General features: G+C 36.3%; 2 protein-coding genes across 2 annotated transcripts; one reads left to right on the forward strand and one right to left on the reverse strand.

Moving 5' to 3' along the window:
• Positions 1 to 1,898: 1,898 nt before the first annotated feature.
• Positions 1,899 to 9,645, reverse strand: LOC103717571 (polyamine oxidase 5-like). Its single transcript, XM_008806015.4, has 10 exons — positions 9,304 to 9,645; positions 7,847 to 7,962; positions 7,565 to 7,653; positions 7,356 to 7,469; positions 6,837 to 6,924; positions 6,657 to 6,742; positions 6,480 to 6,582; positions 4,006 to 4,103; positions 2,476 to 2,905; positions 1,899 to 2,380 (listed from the first exon to the last, which is right to left on the reverse strand). The coding sequence occupies exons 1-10, from the start codon at positions 9,347 to 9,349 to the stop codon at positions 2,069 to 2,071; spliced, it is 1,482 nt and encodes a 493-aa protein (XP_008804237.1). The 5' UTR covers positions 9,350 to 9,645; the 3' UTR covers positions 1,899 to 2,068.
• A 6,921-nt stretch (positions 9,646 to 16,566) lies between these two features.
• On the forward strand, positions 16,567 to 18,018 carry LOC103717561. Its single transcript, XM_008806006.4, has 2 exons — positions 16,567 to 17,115; positions 17,546 to 18,018. The coding sequence occupies exons 1-2, from the start codon at positions 16,889 to 16,891 to the stop codon at positions 17,820 to 17,822; spliced, it is 504 nt and encodes a 167-aa protein (XP_008804228.2). The 5' UTR covers positions 16,567 to 16,888; the 3' UTR covers positions 17,823 to 18,018.
• The last annotated feature ends 1,235 nt before the right edge of the window (positions 18,019 to 19,253 follow it).

Raw genomic sequence — 19,253 nt, forward strand, 5'->3', positions numbered from 1 at the left:
TATTTTTCCCCTTCTTTTTCTTTTTGTCAAGTCATATTGCAACTTACAAGAAAGTGGACCAAAAGATACGGCACTTGGAAAACCCAACTGTGAGCACAACTCTTGGTAAACTCAACTCGATCTCGCACCAAAAAAAAGAAATGGAAAGGAAAAACTTAACTGGATTTCACGTAGCTCCACCCAAGATAAATTCACATATCACAGCCGCAAACCTTGAACAATCCGGTTTTCATCAACTCATACCGCTCTGGTTCAGAGCACCTTCTCAGCCATTTATTCTACTGTCGTATCTCTTTGGACTTCCAGAAAACTCTCTAAGCAACTATTAGAACTTAGGACTCGTTTGGTTTACAGAAAATTCTTTTCCTCATTGAAATATTTTTTCTCCTTAGAATATGATGTCTGAAAAAATAATTTTGGCACGTTTGGTTGACTATGAATGAGTGCTATATTTCAGAATGGCTTATATTTAGTTGAGCATCTATTTTTTGAAAAAGATGCATAAAATATTTATTATATCCTTAATAAAAGAAAAGACCTTAAGGGTATTGTTGAAAAAAAAGAGATTCCAATTTCTAACTAGTAGAAAAGTAGCTTTTTCATGTCTCTTATGTGTTTTTTTTCCCATGGAAATTTTATTTCAATGAAAATGCTATTTTCACATTTCTCTCCTTTGAAAACTCCAGCCAAACAAGAGATCTTTCTTCATTTTCCTATTAACCACACTTTCCTTCTTTTCTCGTGAACCAAATGAGTCCTTAGAAAGTTAACTACAACTTTGCCCAAACCTCTAGTCACAGACCTACTTGCTAATCCTAGCTAAAATAGTTAAGAACCTGATGGTGAAGAGTCCCACCATGTGAGATGTTTGAAGTCCTCAATTTGAAGCTAAAAAGCAGCAGGTAATTGTTTTTAGGAGGATAAAATCATCCCAATCTTGGTTGCATGGTTGGCTTGCTTAAGCTCAAGTTATGAAAACATTGTCATATGAACATGTTAGACTAGATCAGAATCAATTTCAGCATTTGCCATAATCAATGGCTGCCCTCTACAATGGACCATCAAGCGATATTCCAACTTCTGGTCCTGATCCACAGACATTAGCCAGTACGCACGAGGGACAACTAACCTAATCATCAGTACATAGGTGTCGAACTCAAAGCAGAGAAACCTGTTATAAAAAGAACTAATAATCAAACAAAGGGCCATGTCCCTCCCAGATGTTCATATAGCGGAGTACTCATAAAGATCAGTCAGCTGAGGAAGGATTTCAGCAAAAAAATCGGTTGGAAAATGAGGAAAACAAATTAGCAAAAGTGCTCAGGAAAGTCATGACAAGCAGGAGGCGGCAAGGAATATCCAAGTCTTGCCTGCTTGAGAGAAACCATCCCTCCTTAATTTCCAAAGAACGAGACAATGAGAAGCCAACTGCGAGATTTCCACCAATCACCGTATGCATATAAGCCAAGAAGAAATTTAAAAGTCGTCATGTGGAACAGCTCTTGAAATTGTTTTGTTATGTTATTTCACAGGCGGACATCCTTTCTGAAATTGAAGAAACAGGGAAGAATTTATGAAAATTCTCCCACAACACAAATTAAAAAAGAACCTTAAAAGGAATATAAGTCACAGATTAAATCAGACACAAAAAAAATCAGTAAAATTCAGAATTCTCTGATCCTGAAATTTGCACATGACCCGCAAAGTATTTGTGACGTTTTTGAAATGGCACTTCATAAAACATTGGCAAAATTATGTTAGAACGCACCAAAAAACAGCAAAGATACAAAAAGAATTGCAGGAAAAAGAGGCTACAGAATTTTTCTTTTCTTTTTTTTAATGTGAGGAAGGAGGTGGGGATGGGGGGAAGATGCAGGGTAAGAAAGGCAAGGTCCAGGTAGCATTAAGAAGTCCCAAAAATAGTATAAGACTATTATCAACAGGAACCAGATCTAACAAGCTTACTGATAATGAATCCACTATTAGCAAGACGTCCAAAAAAAACTATACTTCCATTGGTTTCCAGATAGTCTACTGTTCTTTGTTATTGATCCAGCAAAATAAGCAACTATATCCTAGATATTTGGAGGGGGAACATGGCTTCAGTCATTTCCTCCCTTAATACAACCTGGAAGAGATCTGAGATACCATGCAGCAGTAATAGATGCCTTCGGCAGTCCTCTGCAGCTATGATACCTGATGTGTAAGCTCCATGGACGGACCCAGAATGATCAGCACTTGCTGCTTCTCCAGCAAAATATAAATTATCCACAGGAGCACGAAATCTCTCATATAAGTCGGCTGGCTTCTCAACCAAGTCGCAAGAATAGGACCCAAGGGAATCTGGGTCGGTGCCCCACCGAGAAACTAAATATTGAACCTGTAAAAGATTATAATTAGAAAGATTATTCTGAAGCTCAAATCACCACTGGAGTTGACAACAAATACAAGTAGATACAGGTGATAGAATCTTACCGGCTCTGTGGCATCTGGTAGCATTTTCTGAAGTTGTAGCATCACAAATTTAACAGCTTCTTCGTCAGATAGTTTCTCAATATCATAAGCCCCCCTTCCAGCAGCCATGTACACAAGAATAGGATGTCCTGTTGCCTTGTGGAGATTGAGAAAGTAGCCACAGGCATAAGATGTTTGAGCGACCATTCCTAGAACTTCTACATTAGGCCAAAAAACAGTACTAAACCGAAGAGCTATCTTGTTCTCATTGCCAACACCAAGATCAGAGATAGCCGAGACTTTCCACTCTGGGAGCTTAGGCTCAAATTTGATCATATTTGCTTTAAGAACCCCGAGAGGAACAGTGATAATAGCCGCATCAGCTACAAAATTTGTGCCATCCTCAATGGTGACCATTACTTTATTACAGCGCTGGACAATTTTTTTCACCCTGATTACCATCATTAGAGAAGAGTAAGTAAACAGGATATAGATTCTGGAAAACCAAGTTTCAGTAATTCGTGCCAGACTAGTTCTTATGGTTGCCAAGATACATAACTGTAAACATGGATCTTTCCAGACCTCTCTCCTAACCGTCGTTGAGTATTATGAGGCAAGAAAGAACCTTCTAATGATGGTGCTATCATGTTTCAATATTCAATTAGCCTTTGAAACAATTGTCTCAGCCAGCACACAAGTATTTTCTTTTAATAAGCATGAGTTTTACACATCCACATCATAACAGCAGATTTCAAAAAGTAAAGTCACACAGCAGCAATTGCAAAATGAACAAAAATAAAATGAATATCATGTGCAAGCATGACAACATCTATGAATGTTAGTTATTGCATTCTTCCGGATGGTGACACAGGTATCAATATAGAATGGGATGAAAAAGCATGCAAGACCATAAAACAGGAATCAACGACAAAATGAGGGTTCACGAGGCCAACCTCCAATAGCTCCGGCAAAGGCTTGATGATTAGGTGGTGGTATCAAAAAGAAAAAAAAATCATAGAATGCAATCAGGCAGAAACGGTCGTAATTGGAAAAAAAGGCAATTTAATAAGCATTGCACAGCACATATACAGGCCAGCGTGGGTCATAAACATAACAACTAAAAATGTAACATAGCCATGAGAAAAAGGATAAAAAGGATCTTAAGAAATCTAAAGCATATGCTGACCTGCTTAAAAATCTGAAAATTTGAACTTCACAAAAATGTTCGTACGAGTTCTTAGCTAAAAGTGGCAGTAATGCAACAGACTTCAACTAATTTTTTCTGCAATATAGGTCCTGAACTACTGCAGGACATATACAGTTCAAATATTTTGGCAATAACTTTTGTTATAAGACTAGAGATAACAAACATGGTTCATGCACAAGACTATCGGAAATAGCAACTAAGAAGACTAGCATACATGCTGCCGGCAAAAAGCAACAGGCTTCATAACATACTAGAAAGGTCATACTAAATTTGATATGCTAGTGATTAGAATTTCTGCTCACTGCTTGGTTAATAGCATTCCTATTAATAAGATGAAAACACACCTGTGGTTCAGTTTGATATCCAGATCTTTTGCAAGAGCCTTGATAACAGGATAGTATCCTTGCACCATAAGTCCATGGCCACCAGAAAGAACATGCTCCTGTATATAAAAGAAAGCAGCAACTTACGACATACTGTAAATAATTTTTTGCATCCTACTAAACTTTCTTGACACAACAATGATAAAATAATGTATAGAGGACATCAGCATTATGATCTTCACATGATAATACAAAATTGTTTCTTTGTTATACTAAATGGAAAAGACAACCAAAAACAGACAAAGAACTTTTGCTTTTGTGTGAAGCTGATAGCCTCAAAAAAGGGATGGAAAACTATAAAAGAAACACATTTTTGTAAGGCAAGCAAGAGCTTATCATCTGCCATGAACCTTTTTTGCCCCAAAAAAGGCAAGTAAACTAAAGTTTGTAGCGACCTTTTGACAGCATCCAACATTCAATCTAAAAATAACAGTTTCAGAACCCATCTTGCTTTTACGGTTTACTTGATATATTAGTTAGTACATATCTTTTGAAACCTAAGAAATTGCTAATTTTTTTTGTTACAAACTGCCTGGTCTTCACTCAAAAAGGAAACAGCATGCATAAAGCCTTCGTACCTATTCTAAGCAATCCATCCTGCTTGCTTTTCAAAATTTCCGATTATTGTTATATGATATTCTCAAATTCCATATGTTCAGTGAAGTAGCTATATTGATCAGTATTTAAAGGCAGGGCCAAAACATGGGATGTATACATGAAACAAAAGGCCTATAAGGCTTAAGGTTTTAGTATTAACAAGAGAAGCCAATAGGGCCTATCAGCAAGTACAGAAGCCCTGCTGGTTACAATTAAGCTCACTGGGCAACACTCTGAAATCACCTAGACTTCGAAAAGTCACTATTACAAAGACAGAAGTTCACAATGTTCAATAGAAACTAATTCCACCTTTAAGATACTATAAGCCAGAGACAAAATGAAACATAATCCCATGCATCAATGTTCGCCATATATTGTATACCAGATCTTTTACTATGTCATCAATAAAGTTCACATCCATAATAAGAATATGATTTCCTAGTTATATTTAAGTGAAGAGAATAATTATGGATTTTTAATTTTGCTTTGTGAAAGTAGATTATTTTTAAAGACATTCCTGTATGCTTAAAAACTTTGTTATTCACTTGAAATTGTTATTCAAAATTGACAATGCTGTGGTCAAAACCAATAACAAACATCATTGCACAGGCTTCTCAAGGCCGTAGAACTCTCAACTTTGTTTTCAATAAAGAAACTTAAAATTTCCTTAACAGGAAAATTATAATTAACTAGGCAAGGTTTCCACTAGAAATATCATCAATAGCTTTACTGAGGAGATCAGACAAACTTGAATTTTATATATCAAACTATCCTTCATCATTGGCCTAAGAAGCCAAGACAAACAAGATTAGCCTTAAGCAGAAAGTTAAGATAGACCAAAACAAACTTGGTCCACGCCCACTATTGACCAGCAAAAACCTCAAAGCCCCTGTACGGTGCATATCTAATATGCCCTAATACCCATCCTTACTAGTGAATAGACAAGATTTGCCCGTCCACGACCATGGTGGCAGATCTTCCCTACCACCAACCACCATGGTGTAACCTACTCACACCTGCCTTGTTAGTACAAACATAAAATTAGGATCAAGGAACGGAGTACTAGTATGGGGAACAATACCTTACCGGTACAGTACAATACCATACAGACACATGGTAGACCTAATAATGCTGCCACAGCAATAGTGAGCCGTGTACTGTACCACACCAGAGGGATACCTTACTGTCACAGTACAGTATATCCAACATGCACCAGGAAATAAATCTTACAGTTAGTATTTTTCATCTCAGACCTACCTATAGTTATACCAAAAGATCCTCCAAGGCTTACCAGTCCCCTCTTAAAAAGAGAACAGAAATGTGCTTTATCAGGTAAACACCCACATTTTGTTTAATCACATGTTTAACTGGGTGATAATTCTATTTTGACTCAATTGGGAGATGAAAAGGTACCCTCCTCAAAAACCTAGCTTCTCTTTCAAAGACACCCAATCCAGAAGCATCAAATTCCCCATCTAGGGCCCATTCCATGAATCAGCACAAAATTTCAAATAGAAGGTAATAACAAGCATAAAATGTGTCCATTATTGTATATGGCATTCATATGAAAAAAGACTAAGGATTCAACATGTGAGCTATCCATGTTTGAACCCGAGAGGTTCAGGATCTTATTTCCTGGATCCAATTAAGATAACAAATTGGATTAACAAGTCATCTGGAATAAAATCCATCTTTTTAGATACTTGTGTATATATATGTAGACGTATCTTTTCAAGGGACACGCCGTGATGTGGAAAGAAAGCTTCCAAAATCTTTTTAATCATGTTACAGAGAGAGGAACCAATATTGTAGCAATAATAACTTAGGCATGGATTTACCTGATCCCAGCTTTTCAAAGATATAGCATCCACATCTGCAGCAAACCATGCCTCCATTCTGCATATATACCATTGCAACACTTCATGTGCTAGCCCCTCTTGCCTACAAAACAAAGAAAATACAGTTCATGGCAAATCAAAAACACATTACAATTATATGTATATGTTTATCCATACCTAAGATCTGGATTTCTGTCCAAAACAATAGAAATAGCTTGGAGCAAGGACATGTCCTCAGCATGTTCGTCCCTTATCTTCGCTGTCTGAGATACTCAAAAAGGTAAACCTTCAATTTTTTGCTACAGCAAAACCAATTAATAAATGAGAGGCAAAAAAAAAGTAAGTGAAGAATCAAACCTCTTTGAGAATTCTCTCAAACTTTTCTCCAACTGTAATTACCAGCTGTTGAGGGACTTGGTGACCATTCATATCAAAGAGTGCGTAGCTTACATGAACCATGAACATGTATCAGTATTTCACAGGTAAAGAACAATTTTAGTAACTAGTTGTGCAGAAACATAACCAAATAAAATCAAATTACAGTGAAAAACACCAACACCCATTTTTGATAAAGAAATCAAGTTACAGTGAAAATCCACTTTGTAACACACAAAGCTAGCTTAACTTGTCATATGCTAAACAAAATTCAGTTTTTGGTGCTTATAAGCCACATGCAGTCTTGAAACTAGATTAGTTAGCAACATGAGCCTGAATCAAGCTTGGAGGGCTCAAATTTGTTCAGGCTCATCTCAGATTTCAACACAAGTTTAGTACATATTACAACCCCTAGTATAGCCATGAGTGTGAATGGTTACAATAGAACCTCACAATCATTTATAAGAAAATTTTGAACTGCTTCAAAGCAAGAAATAATACCTCTCCAAATCATGGTCATACAACACTGAGTTGTCACCACTAGTGCGGTATAATCTTAGGCCTAGACCACGAATAAATGGTGCCAGAGAATTTTCATTGCAAACACCATGCAGCCTGAATGAGAGAGAAGTCCATAAGACAAAGCTACGTTGCATTTGGTTCAAGAAAGAAAATAGAAATAATACATGAACTGCAATATGAGGACTCACCATGATGCCCCCATGTCAACAGGACAGCCAAAAGAATAGTCAGTATGCACTCGGCCACCAAGCCGATTACGCGACTCTAACAAAATAACCTGAAGGGAACAAAAAAATAGTTACACGACAAGTATATCATACATCAATTCTTATCTGTTTGTAAGTCAAATGTGAAACATTGAAAATTAACTTTCTAATTCTCATTAAATAGCACTGAAAAAAATAACATAAGAAACAAGTACAAATGAAAAAAGAATCCCTAATATATAAGTATATAAGAAAATGTACTACCTTAAATGAAGCATTAGTCAATGCACGTGCAGCTGCGATCCCTGAAATGCCTCCACCAATCACAATGACTGAAGGTGGGGAAGATTGTTGCCTCTCAATGTGTGAGAGAAAAATACCTGAATCAGGTATGAAAAAATAGCAATATAGTTAAACAGAGGGAGTCTGCATGTGCAAATCTGTTTGTGCGATCTAATATCACTGGTTTGGGATTGATGTTACTGAGTTAGAAAGTCAGAAAAGACGCATTGGGCAAATATACATGTATTACTTCAATTAAATTACCTGTCTGGAAACAGAAGAAAGTGAATTTTTAAGAGAAAACATGCTTGGTGTAAGGGGGCTTAGGAGTTATTGTATTTCTTTTAATTTCTTGGTAATGTGAATTCTACAAGGATGAAACGCGATATAGTGACAAGAAACATTCCGTACAAAGTCTAGCAACATTGGGAAAGCATATGAATCCATCCAACCCAGAGGAAATTAAGATTGTTCCTTTAGGATGGAGGTAGGATAAAGACAAAACTATACACAAATGATTATGACAATGTGCAACCATCTTAAAAAGTTTTCCCCGTTAGACAAGGCAAACATAAATAGAGATTCATTGCCAACAAAAGCAAATTCCCTATGTTTAATTTTTATATCATTCTCTCTTTTGAATCGAGCAAATAAAAGAGTGGGATAATGTGGTTCCATACAAAATAAAATCTTAAACAATTGCCTTGGTTCAATATATTGTATTTCAAATAGTGCATTTGCTTTTTGATTACTTGAATTGAAAAATATTTGCCAAGTACCAATTTACTCCAACAAAAACATCTATTCCCCCTTACTTCTATTGCCAATTTGCCTTCTTTGACTCTGTTCTTCCTCATTATAGAATCCCCTTACTAGGGGCTTGGAAAAACAAACCAAAATAAACATGCATTGGTCAATTCTTGACATGAAATCTTACTGCATTTTTCAGAGAACCATTTCATATTTACAAAAGAAACAACCTACTCTAAAACTGTTCGAGAATAGAATCAGCGTCACGTACAACAATGCATAAATTTTAAACCCAATGGAGCACTATTGGCCACAGAAAGAATCGTAAGATATCAGCAAAACACCCAAAACCATAAAAAAAAAGCACATTATAAAAAACAAAAGAAAATAAAAAAAACTAAAACTTTGCTTCTTATATTAATTTTTTTTTAAAAAAAAATCCAATATTGCCTTATAACGATCTAAAAATCAAATCCAAAAAACCATGTCAATCATATACCCAACAAAAACCTAATCTCCAAATCGCTTATTATATTTATGAGAATAATGACAGAGAGCATCAAACAAAATAACGCTACCAACAAACGAGAAAAAAACCAATCAAATTCCATCACCCAACCAACCAAATAACCATCAAATTCCGCATCCATTGCGTTAACAAAGATTTCTTCGGAAAGGTGGATGATTACCGCTGATGGCGAAATTGTCGCGGCCTGAGAGGGTCTTGGGCTCCATCCTGGAAATCAAAGAAGGCGATACGAATCTCCCGAACGCCGATTAAGATTGTATGGGATTTAAGGAAAGATTCGAACGTATAGGAATCGAGAGATGGAGGACAAAGATCATGAGGCCGTCCATAAATCGGCTCGCATCCGACAAGCGACGGAGCTTATCGAACCAGCTCATACCCTCGAGGGATCGGCAAACCGGCAACGATAGAAAGAAAGAACGATAGATCGATCCAGAGATCTATCGAGCAGGGGTTCCCTCTCTTTTTTTGCCTCCGTTCTCGCCGTGCAGTGGAAGAAGGGAAGGGAGGCCGGGGGATTTATATAGAGGAGAGGTTGGAAGGAGCGAGACGGGTGTTTCCTTCGTGGTGGACGAATATGCCCCTCCCTTTCGTCCCCTGGATCGGCTTCTCACGAATATTTCTGAATTATTTAAAAATTTATGGTTCCGATTCTACCATTGGACGAATCATTCGCCGAAACTTCCGTTCCTGCCACTTTTGAGGCAAGGGGAAACGGAAAATGTCCCTAAAAAAACGAGAAAAAAAAAAAATCAGTCATGAAGCTAGTTGTAGCATCTTTCAAACAGATAAGATTCGGAATAGAAAAGAAAGCATCTAATATATATATATATATATATATATATATATATATAGAGGGGATTGATAGTCTTCTCTATATGATGGTAGGTTATCAATCTATTCATTTTCCGTCGACAAAAAATACTCTTATTTTTTCCAACTCTTAAGAATATTTTATGTCTTTTTACAATCACACATTAACTCATCCTATCAACTCCTAATTAATACTCTCTCTCTAGTGTGTGTATATATATATATATATATATAGGAGATTGATAATCTACTCTCTGTTATGGAAGGTTATCAACCTACCCATTTTTTCTAAGGCAAAAAATATCTTTACTTTTTATAACTCTTAAGGGTTGAAAAATAGTACAATAGTGTAGGAATAATTAATTTTTTAATATTTGAGAGTTGGTAGAGTAGAGAGTTTTGCTTTATAAAAAAAATAATATATAAAATAAAAAAATTAATGGTTGAAAAATTTTTATGAGAATACTTTTTTATTTCTTGGCTTTCATATTCAGATTGTTAGCCATGTCTTAATTACCACCCGACCATATATTCTTGAACTATATTTTTATAGCCTTATCCACATTGGATGAATCATTTGATTGTAACAAAACAAATGCAAAAGCTATTCGATCACTTATATTCTATTTATGAGTTTGTTTCTTTGATAATTGTTTCCTTGTTTGAGAAAATCTTTCATACTCATTTTCACATCCATATATATATTAATAAAAAATATATTATTTTTTTCTATTTTATTATATTTTGTGCCATATTACTTTATATTATTTTTATTTTTGAACTAGAGCTGATCAAACCTCGGGTCGGGCCAAGCTCGGTCGGATTCTATTGCAGAAGTTAGGCACAATGGCTATGCCCAGGCCCGATCCGGTCAAATCGTCAGGCTTAATTTTTTGTTCAGACTCGATCCAATTTTGTAGAGCTAATTCCAGAACCATCCACCATGTTCGATTTTTTCTTTGCTTGGGAGTGGAACAAGCAGTAGCTGGAGCTATTTTAAGCTTAAAATTCAAATGGAGATCAAGGCATTGTCCGGTGTCGAATTAAGATGCACTTTTTTTGCTTTTATTTTGTTGCCCCAATAATTTACCGAGCTTAACACACGGCTTATGGTGCCATATTTTTTGACTTGTTTTTGAATAGATATACAAATTAGAATTTGATATTTGCTTTTATTTATATTTTATAATCGGCGCCGTTGATGATCGTATTTTTACCGAATTCCGCATTTTCTTCTCCTAGACGGACGGCTGGAATTCTGGCCTTGACCACGCTAAGGGTAATTTGGGAATTTGGAAATTCTGGTCATGCCCTTTGCCCCTTTCCTGGTGGGTTTCTTCACCGTAGCTTACGTGGGAGTCGGCGTACTTAAACTTATCGTCGAAGGATATTCTTGTCTTTTTACGCTCGAATCAGGGCATCCGTATTAAGAATAGGATTATAGGGCAGGAGAGAAGACAGTGGAGATTGATTGCGAGATTTTGACTCATTTCTGACACCAAAGCAATTGTGAGAGCTAATGGGGATAAATTTAATCACAAAAATATATGAGGGGTCTTCTTTTCATAATGCTACGAGGTTGGTCATGGCCTAATTGATGGTTTAGTGCTGGCTAGCTTTTCGATTTAGGTTAGATTGGATTTAGTTTCAAGTTATAATTAACATTTGACACTTGTTGTGCCAATGGACCTTTCCACTAGGAATACTTAATGTTGCAGAAAGATATTGTGACTCTATTAGTAAATAAAATATCATCATTTGGAAATATATTATGCAATGATTTCAGTAGGTGACAAGGCTTTTGCATTATATGTATTGGATTTGCTAACTCTCTGCATGTGGATGGCTATGATTTAAATAAACAACATCAATGACATTACATCCTCCTCAAGATATAATAACCTGGATTTGTTTGGGGTATTCAACACTGGCGGGCAAGCAGCTCGATCTATATATGTATGTCTTGAGCTCAATCTATGAAGAAGAATAAACATGGCATGACATCCAAATGGATTAATGTATATTCTAATGAGCAAGGGCAAAAGGGTAGGTCTTCATGAGCATCTAAGTAGCTCAAGCATCTCTCACACTAGTAATTTCTTTTCAGAGTTTAAGATGGATGTGGAAGAAAGGTCTCCAGAGCTCTCTAATTACCCAGATTCAAGTGTCTTAAGAATCGCAACGGCCCTACTGTTATTTATTGCAGATTTTGATCGAGATAAAACTACCAGACTATGGTTTTACAATGTTTAACAAGAGCGAGTTTCAATAATTTCTCAAGTTGTGAATTCATCATTGAGAAGCTATTTGCTAGTATGGTAGCAGGTGGTGATGATGGGTTTCCACTCAGGCATCTAATTAATTCTCAAAATTTCAAGTTTCAAAGTGATATTGTCTCAAAAAGGCCAGTAATTAGTAATAATCCTGATAATTATATATATATATATATATGATGAAACAGGCCAATGCTTGCACACCCAAAATCATACTTTTCCTGTATCCACTATTGAAAACTCCTGTCTTCTTACAGACTCCTTTTCCACTGGTAGAAAGAGAGTGAAAAATAAGTGTACATTAACTCAATACATAGCAAAAGATTTCCTTGGTGAAAAATATGAATAGAAACAAAACTAATCATCACTTGCCCAGCAGTAGGTGGCTTTAATGGGTTTCTAGTCAAGTAAGTAATTAATTCTTAAAATTTTAAGTTTGAAATATGTTATGGACCATCTATATATCTAACTTAAAAAGTGAAGTGTGGGAGGATGCTTGCACATGAAACTATCAAATCATGCCTTCTGGATACCCATTTTGAAAGATGACTACATTCTTGAGACTCCTTTTCAACTAGTAGAGATAGCGAACAGTAAGTATATACTACATTCTTAAATTTATCACCTGTGTACCAAGTTGTTTACATGGAGGCATTTATATAATGATGGACCAATTTTTCATATAAAAAAAATTTGGACATCTTCTAAGGATAAACATTTGGAGAAAAAAATAAGTGCGAACCAACTGAGTTAACAATTATTAATAAATAAAGTTACAAAAATATGCTGTAAATTGATTTGAGCGAATTAAAAAATATACAAGATGGCAACACCAAGCAATCGGCATTTATGCAAGGTTCCATCAACTTTTATCTTTTTTTAAAACTTTTCCCTTCAATTTAAGGCAATTTGGTGGTGTGGGAGGCTGCCAAAGGGCTTATGGGCAAGTTGACAGGTTGTTGGTTCGTCCGGCCTTCACACCTTGCGCCCGGCGACACTGACGTGCGGAGCACCATCTTCACATGAGTTATGCTACGGTTGTTGAGATGCTGATGCCTTTTATGCACTGATGGCTCTCGACGAGGAGCCTTTCCATTTATCCAACCTTCTTTCATCAATGAGGTGTAATGAGCTTCATATGGTCCGGATTCGATGCCTGCTATGATCACGAATGTCGGTCGACTAATGATCGAGCAGCATATCGCACACGCAATTAACATCGGAGCACACCTTTAGGAAGGTAGCATGGAAGGTTATAGCTCGGCGCGAAAATGGTAGATAAGGAAAGACGTAAGGCCCAGGATAGCCAATAAGGAACGATGTAATAGCTCGCCTGAAGATCATGTAGTTGAATCGTAGCGGACTCTTGCCCACCTCTCTACATAAACCAGACCAGAGAGCCTCAAGTACGAAAACTTTCACCTCGCTCTTAGATCATAATTCATACTCTCAGATTGATCTTCTTTGTTTCACCAAAAACTCTACCTGACTTAGGTATCGAAGAATCCTTCTTCGTCGGATATGTTCCAACAATTTTTGATTGTTTTTTTTATTTGCAGGTCGAATTCCACACCATGTGGACCAACTCCACCCGAGCCGACCAATCTTGACACCTTCGTCGGATCGGATTTTAGACGGCAACAGAACCTTTATATGATAAATATGTGGCCCACTTATAGGTTAAAAGATAAACAAAATGGTGGTATAGGCATGGCACGCACAAGCAACAACATGTGGGCCAGGGGTTGGTGTAAGTTGTAACCATGTACGCAAATATCACTCAGGATTGCCTGCTTGACTTGAACGAAAACGTTGCCTTGCAAAACGTGCTTGGATTTGGCTGAGCTGCAGTTGGCCAGAGTCCTTTAAGGACAACAAGTAAATTCAATTTGATTCTACCTCTATGTATGTTTGCTATGATTTTACTGAGACTCCTGCGTGTCCCATAAATATTTGCAAGAATTGCTATTGAGGTGCTTCATGATTGTCAATTTCATTGCAACCCCTCCTTTCCCTTTAAAAAGAGGAGCATAGCATGGAATATCAGCAAGTTGTTTAGGTTGGGCGGGGGAACTGGTTTTTATAAGGAGGCCCATAAGAATGGCCCATCGATCATATGGAAGCTATATTGTGATTTTTTTTTTTTGTATATTTTATTTTTCGATTTCCATACATATATTTATGCTATACTTGTATAATAAATCTAATTTACTAAAATTTTTTTTTTACAAACTGCCAAAATATAGGGATGTATGGTATCCGGGTTAGCTTATAATCTGTTCTCCCCATTACGAATGGTAGATGGGCTGGGCATAGTAATTTACTTATTTTTAAAATATTATAAATAAGTAATATTTTATATAAAATATTATATATCCGTTCTTCCCATATATTTATAGTTATAGAAATTTTAAAATTCAATAAAAATATTATTTATGGATAAAAAAGTTAGATGTAGATAGCAGAGCAAAGAGTAATTCAGCATTGGCTTTTTGATATATTCTCTCACATAGTGACATCTAAAGGAGAGTATAGGAGTTATGGTGCTATCCCTCAAAAATTTCAGCCTGTCCCTCCGGGGTATTCTTCAGGAATAATGCTGCCGGTGCCTGCCCAACCTGGTGGCACACGTGTGCCTCCACTAATCCTATGGAACCTGATTCCGTTCCAAGTCCTTTTCCGTTTATAACTTGAAATCCATCATCTTTCTATCTCCATCTTTAGAAAGCATGAGGATGTGGCGGTGGACAAGTGTATGGTGAGGATTAAAAGTTCCTGGCATGATGAATGAGCTGCCCGTTCTTATCGGGTCGGATTCTTGCAGGATCCGAATCAGAATGGAACAAATGTACTTGGATTCTTACTCCTACTTGAATCATGTTGCACAACTTACCTTGCTTGCATAGCTTGCAAGAATATGAATTTTCTTTTCCTTTTTGCCCCTCCATGTGAGATAATTCGGCTATTCCAGAATAAGATGCTAGAGAAGAATTTGTCTACTTGCTGAAATCCCTTCATGTTCCAATTGGCTAATAATGTTCATGAAATGTTTATATGAGAAAACCTACATCATCATCTATTCCATTATATAACTAAAATTATGTATTTCACAAATCTTGACGGATATTTATGTGACAAACATAACATTTCATTGGCTAAAAATCTTGTATGCTATGCTCTAGTAACTACTACGTTTAAGAGTTATAAGTAAATAATCCAATGACTACGCTGTAATGGCTAAGAAATGCTAGAGAGTGCCATGTTGGTCACATGAAATGTTGTAGATCAAGCGGTAGGTGACGATTGATATGTATGACAAAAATTGATTCAATACATAGTGTTGGTAAGCCATCATGTTTTTTATTTCATTGCTTGATGTTTTTTGTTTTATTGATTGATTAATGCCTTGCTGTATTTTTAATAATTTCTATCTATATATATCAAACATGGTGGGCAGCCTCGACGACGGTATGATAGAAAAGAGTTGGTAATCATAGCCTCTCTAAGAGTAGCCAAAGAGATTTCTAGGTAAGATCCTTCTATTTTAGTCCTTTTCTAGAGTAGGAAAAGATGAGCCAATTGAAGCTTATCCTAATCCCACTACACAATGCGGCCACGTTAGGTAAAGGGCGAAAGATAAGCCTTAGAATATTGCCTTGTGGCTATGATCCGTCCACATGGGCTTAGGATGACATTAGAGCTAGTTAAAAATGTATTAATCAAATAACAATACATAAAGGCATTAAAATACAAGTTCTCACTGTCTATATGCAAAAAGATGGAAAAAATGGATGGAAATTTCAAGCTGAAGTGAATAATTAGCCAAAATCTTCTTACAACAAAACCTGCCTAAATCATTACTTCCTGATATAACTTTTTAACAAAAATAAGCCAGTTTTTGACGGGATTTATCACATAACAAATTGCCGACTATTTTAATGAGCATTATTTGTCACTATAATGAAAATATAGTGATTCAACGTCATGACATTTTTTCAAATTCCATTAGAATTTTAATTTTAAATATACAATTATATTAGGAAGCATCAAACAAATAGTGAAATCAATTGACAGCTATTAATCCTGTCATACAATGATTGTTATATCAGGATTATAGTTAAGGCATTAGAAATTGTTATAGCAATAAACATAATATTGTAACAACTGTTATTGTAGAGAAAAATGTAATAGGTGTAATACATCACCGAAACTTTTCTCTGCAATGCCGATAAGCCAAATGGCACAATGGAATTAGTGCCGGTTCCGGTTCCAAGAAATTAGTCTATTTTAACCTTGAATAAAAAGAAATTGGAGTCCTTATCCACTGCCCGTATTCCCCTGGCACCAAAATAGGGAACCGGATAAAGCGCGTGATGTGGATAACGCCTTCTTCAAGCAAACGCACCAATGCTTATCCTCACCATTCCTCTCCTCTTATAGCCTTCCCTTTGTGCATGCCTCCAAAACAATCTCCTCTCCTCTCCATGCATGTTATATATGGGAATCATATGAAGCTATAGCGTTGTTGTTCGTTTGCTTTTCACCTTAGTTGGAACCTCTTTCGATCCAAAAGCTTGGGATGGTTTCTGAGGCTTAGGCGTATGGTTGGTTGGAGGCTGGGCTGTAGACATAAATTAAGAGAATTAGGAGGACGTCTCGATGAGAATGGATACTTCTTTGATCCCACAAAACAACCATGGGACCATGGTTGAGGAGGAGGAACTTGGGTCCACGTCTTCTTCCTCGGATAACTTTTTGGGGTCATCGGACTCTTTGGATGATGCAACCTCTTCTACTTCTTCCTCATCACTGTCGAATAAGGACGACCAATTTGAAGATGGACCTCTGTATGAGATGTCTTCCCTCATAGCCCAACTTCCCTTCAAGTAAGTTCCATCCTTCTCCCCCTCTGATACCATAAATACGCATCAATATATTAACTTATATAAATGATCATATTCTGTTGATTGAGGATCAAAATTTGCATGAGTGCCATAAGCTAATAGTTTTTGCTTTATTGTATCCTATGACATGATACAGACTTTTTTCATATGATTCTTTTGTGGGCTATAGCACAAATTGCATCAAATAGATGATCTTAATTATAGCAATTAAGACCTCGTCTATTACAAATCAACTATTAAATCTTCATAACATAAAACATGTTAATTCCATGGAGGATGCACTGCATAATCAATTCTTTACACTAGCATGTCATTTAATGTATTCAAGGTTTCCTTATTTATTTTCCTTGAAAAAAATGTTATTTGATTTACCTAATCAGTCTTACAGATTTTTTTTTTTTTTCAATTACAGGAGAGGGCTGTCAAAGTTTTATAATGGGAAATCTCAGTCATTCACATCTTTATCCAATGTGAGGAGCTTGGAGGATCTTGCCAAGCCAGAGAGGCTGTACAGGAAAAAAGCCAAGCTATCCAAGAGCTATGGAGGGGGCTTGGACGGTCGGAAATCACTGTCCCCCTATGGGCGTTCCAAAACCATCACAAAGAAGGTTTCAAGGGGTCCCTCGTTTTCACCGAGTGCAGGGAGTAGGCCCCCCATTCCCCCACAGAAATCTAGCAACTTTTTCTAGCCATACCCTTCTGTTTGCCTGAAGGTGTTTCAAGTGATGGATGCAGATTAGAAACTAATCATGTTTTTGGTTAAAGTGTCTAGGAGATCTAGCGGTCTAATTTTGTTATTATAGAACTTGTTCATATATGTTTATAAATGTTGCGAGAGCAGTGTTTTCTTATTAGCTAATACACACAATTGTGCAGTTTTTATTAGGTTTGCAGCAGCAAAAAAGGGCAGAAGTTTAAGGTGTCCTTTGATATCAATTTTATTTTTATTATTTTCAAAAATAAAAATTAAAATTAAAACTATAAATATATAATTATATTTTAAAGTATAAATATGATAGTGATTGAGTCGGTGGTAGTGGTGGCAGACACAATGGAGGCCGTAGTAATGGTAGTAGTATTGAGTGATTCAATAGCAACTATAGTGGTGGTGAGTATCAACAATAATGATAGCAGCGGTGTGATAGAGATTATGGCAGCAATGGGGTGTGGTAAAAATTATAGTGGCAATGGCTGTGCAGCCGAAATAGTGGGAGTTGTGATAATAGTAGTAATGGTGTTAGTGGTGGAAGAGATATCCACAAAGGTGGTGAAGAAGTGGTAATAAAAATGATGGTAGTGACAGCCATGGTAATGGTAGAGATGGTAAAGGCGATATTAGTGGTGGAGATCATTGCAGTAGTGGTAACCGTGATATCTATGGTGATGATAAAAGATTTGAGTTTTTTTGTCTCAAAAACAGCAAAGTAAGAATTTTTTTACTTTATTTTAAAATAAAAATAAAAATAAAAATAATAATATCAAATATATCTTTTGTGTCAACTTTTGTAAAAATTTTTAATAATAAAAATAAGAAATAAATGCAAGACTCAATATATTCTTGATTTTAATAGCTAGTTATTACTTTGTTATAGTTTGTTATTATTTTGTTAAATTCTGGCTGAGGGTTGCACGTTATCTCCTATTGGGGCGAGGCCTGTTCAAAGTTCAAGTGCAATTTCAACCTGTTATATAAGATGAAGGTCTGTTTCAACTTTAAGTGGAATTTCACTGAGTGTGTTATATGGGATGGTTTTATATCATCTCTCCATTCATAAAGCAAATTCTAAACAGCCTGACATACAAAAGAAGATAATATGTATGCCTGGATTCTTGATCCAATTCAAGGTTGAGCCGGAGAGATTTACTTGTCCGTCATATGCTTCAATTACGTATGCCATCCTGCAACACAGATGGCGTGTGATTTATATATGGACATCTCCAATCGAACAACAGGATCCGAACTCATAAACTGGGAGTTGGTTGGTGGCCGGTCCTAGATCAACTTAACCTCCCAGCCTACATCCCACGGAATTTTAAAAACAAATGCAGCCTCGGTACTTCTAGTTTAAAATTAGATCTTCAACTGACCCATTACTAATGGAATCCTTGTTTCAGTACCA

Source organism: Phoenix dactylifera, chromosome 17 (genome assembly GCF_009389715.1).
Source record: "Phoenix dactylifera cultivar Barhee BC4 chromosome 17, palm_55x_up_171113_PBpolish2nd_filt_p, whole genome shotgun sequence".
NCBI classification, from domain to species: Eukaryota; Viridiplantae; Streptophyta; class Magnoliopsida; order Arecales; family Arecaceae; genus Phoenix; species Phoenix dactylifera.

What these genes read in the sequence shown, in the direction of transcription:
- LOC103717571 (XM_008806015.4), bottom strand. Translation starts at nt 9,349, where the DNA reads ATGGAGCCCAAGACCCTCTCAGGCCGCGACAATTTCGCCATCAGCG. An exon ending in GTTGACATGGGGGCATCATG is followed by an intron (nt 7,470 to 7,564) that starts GTGAGTCCTCAT and finishes TCTCTCATTCAG; the next exon opens with GCTGCATGGTGTTTGCAATG. An exon ending in TTGAGAGAATTCTCAAAGAG is followed by an intron (nt 6,743 to 6,836) that starts GTTTGATTCTTC and finishes TGAGTATCTCAG; the next exon opens with ACAGCGAAGATAAGGGACGA.
- LOC103717561 (XM_008806006.4), top strand. Translation starts at nt 16,889, where the DNA reads ATGAGAATGGATACTTCTTTGATCCCACAAAACAACCATGGGACCATG. An exon ending in ATAGCCCAACTTCCCTTCAA is followed by an intron (nt 17,116 to 17,545) that starts GTAAGTTCCATC and finishes TTTCAATTACAG; the next exon opens with GAGAGGGCTGTCAAAGTTTT.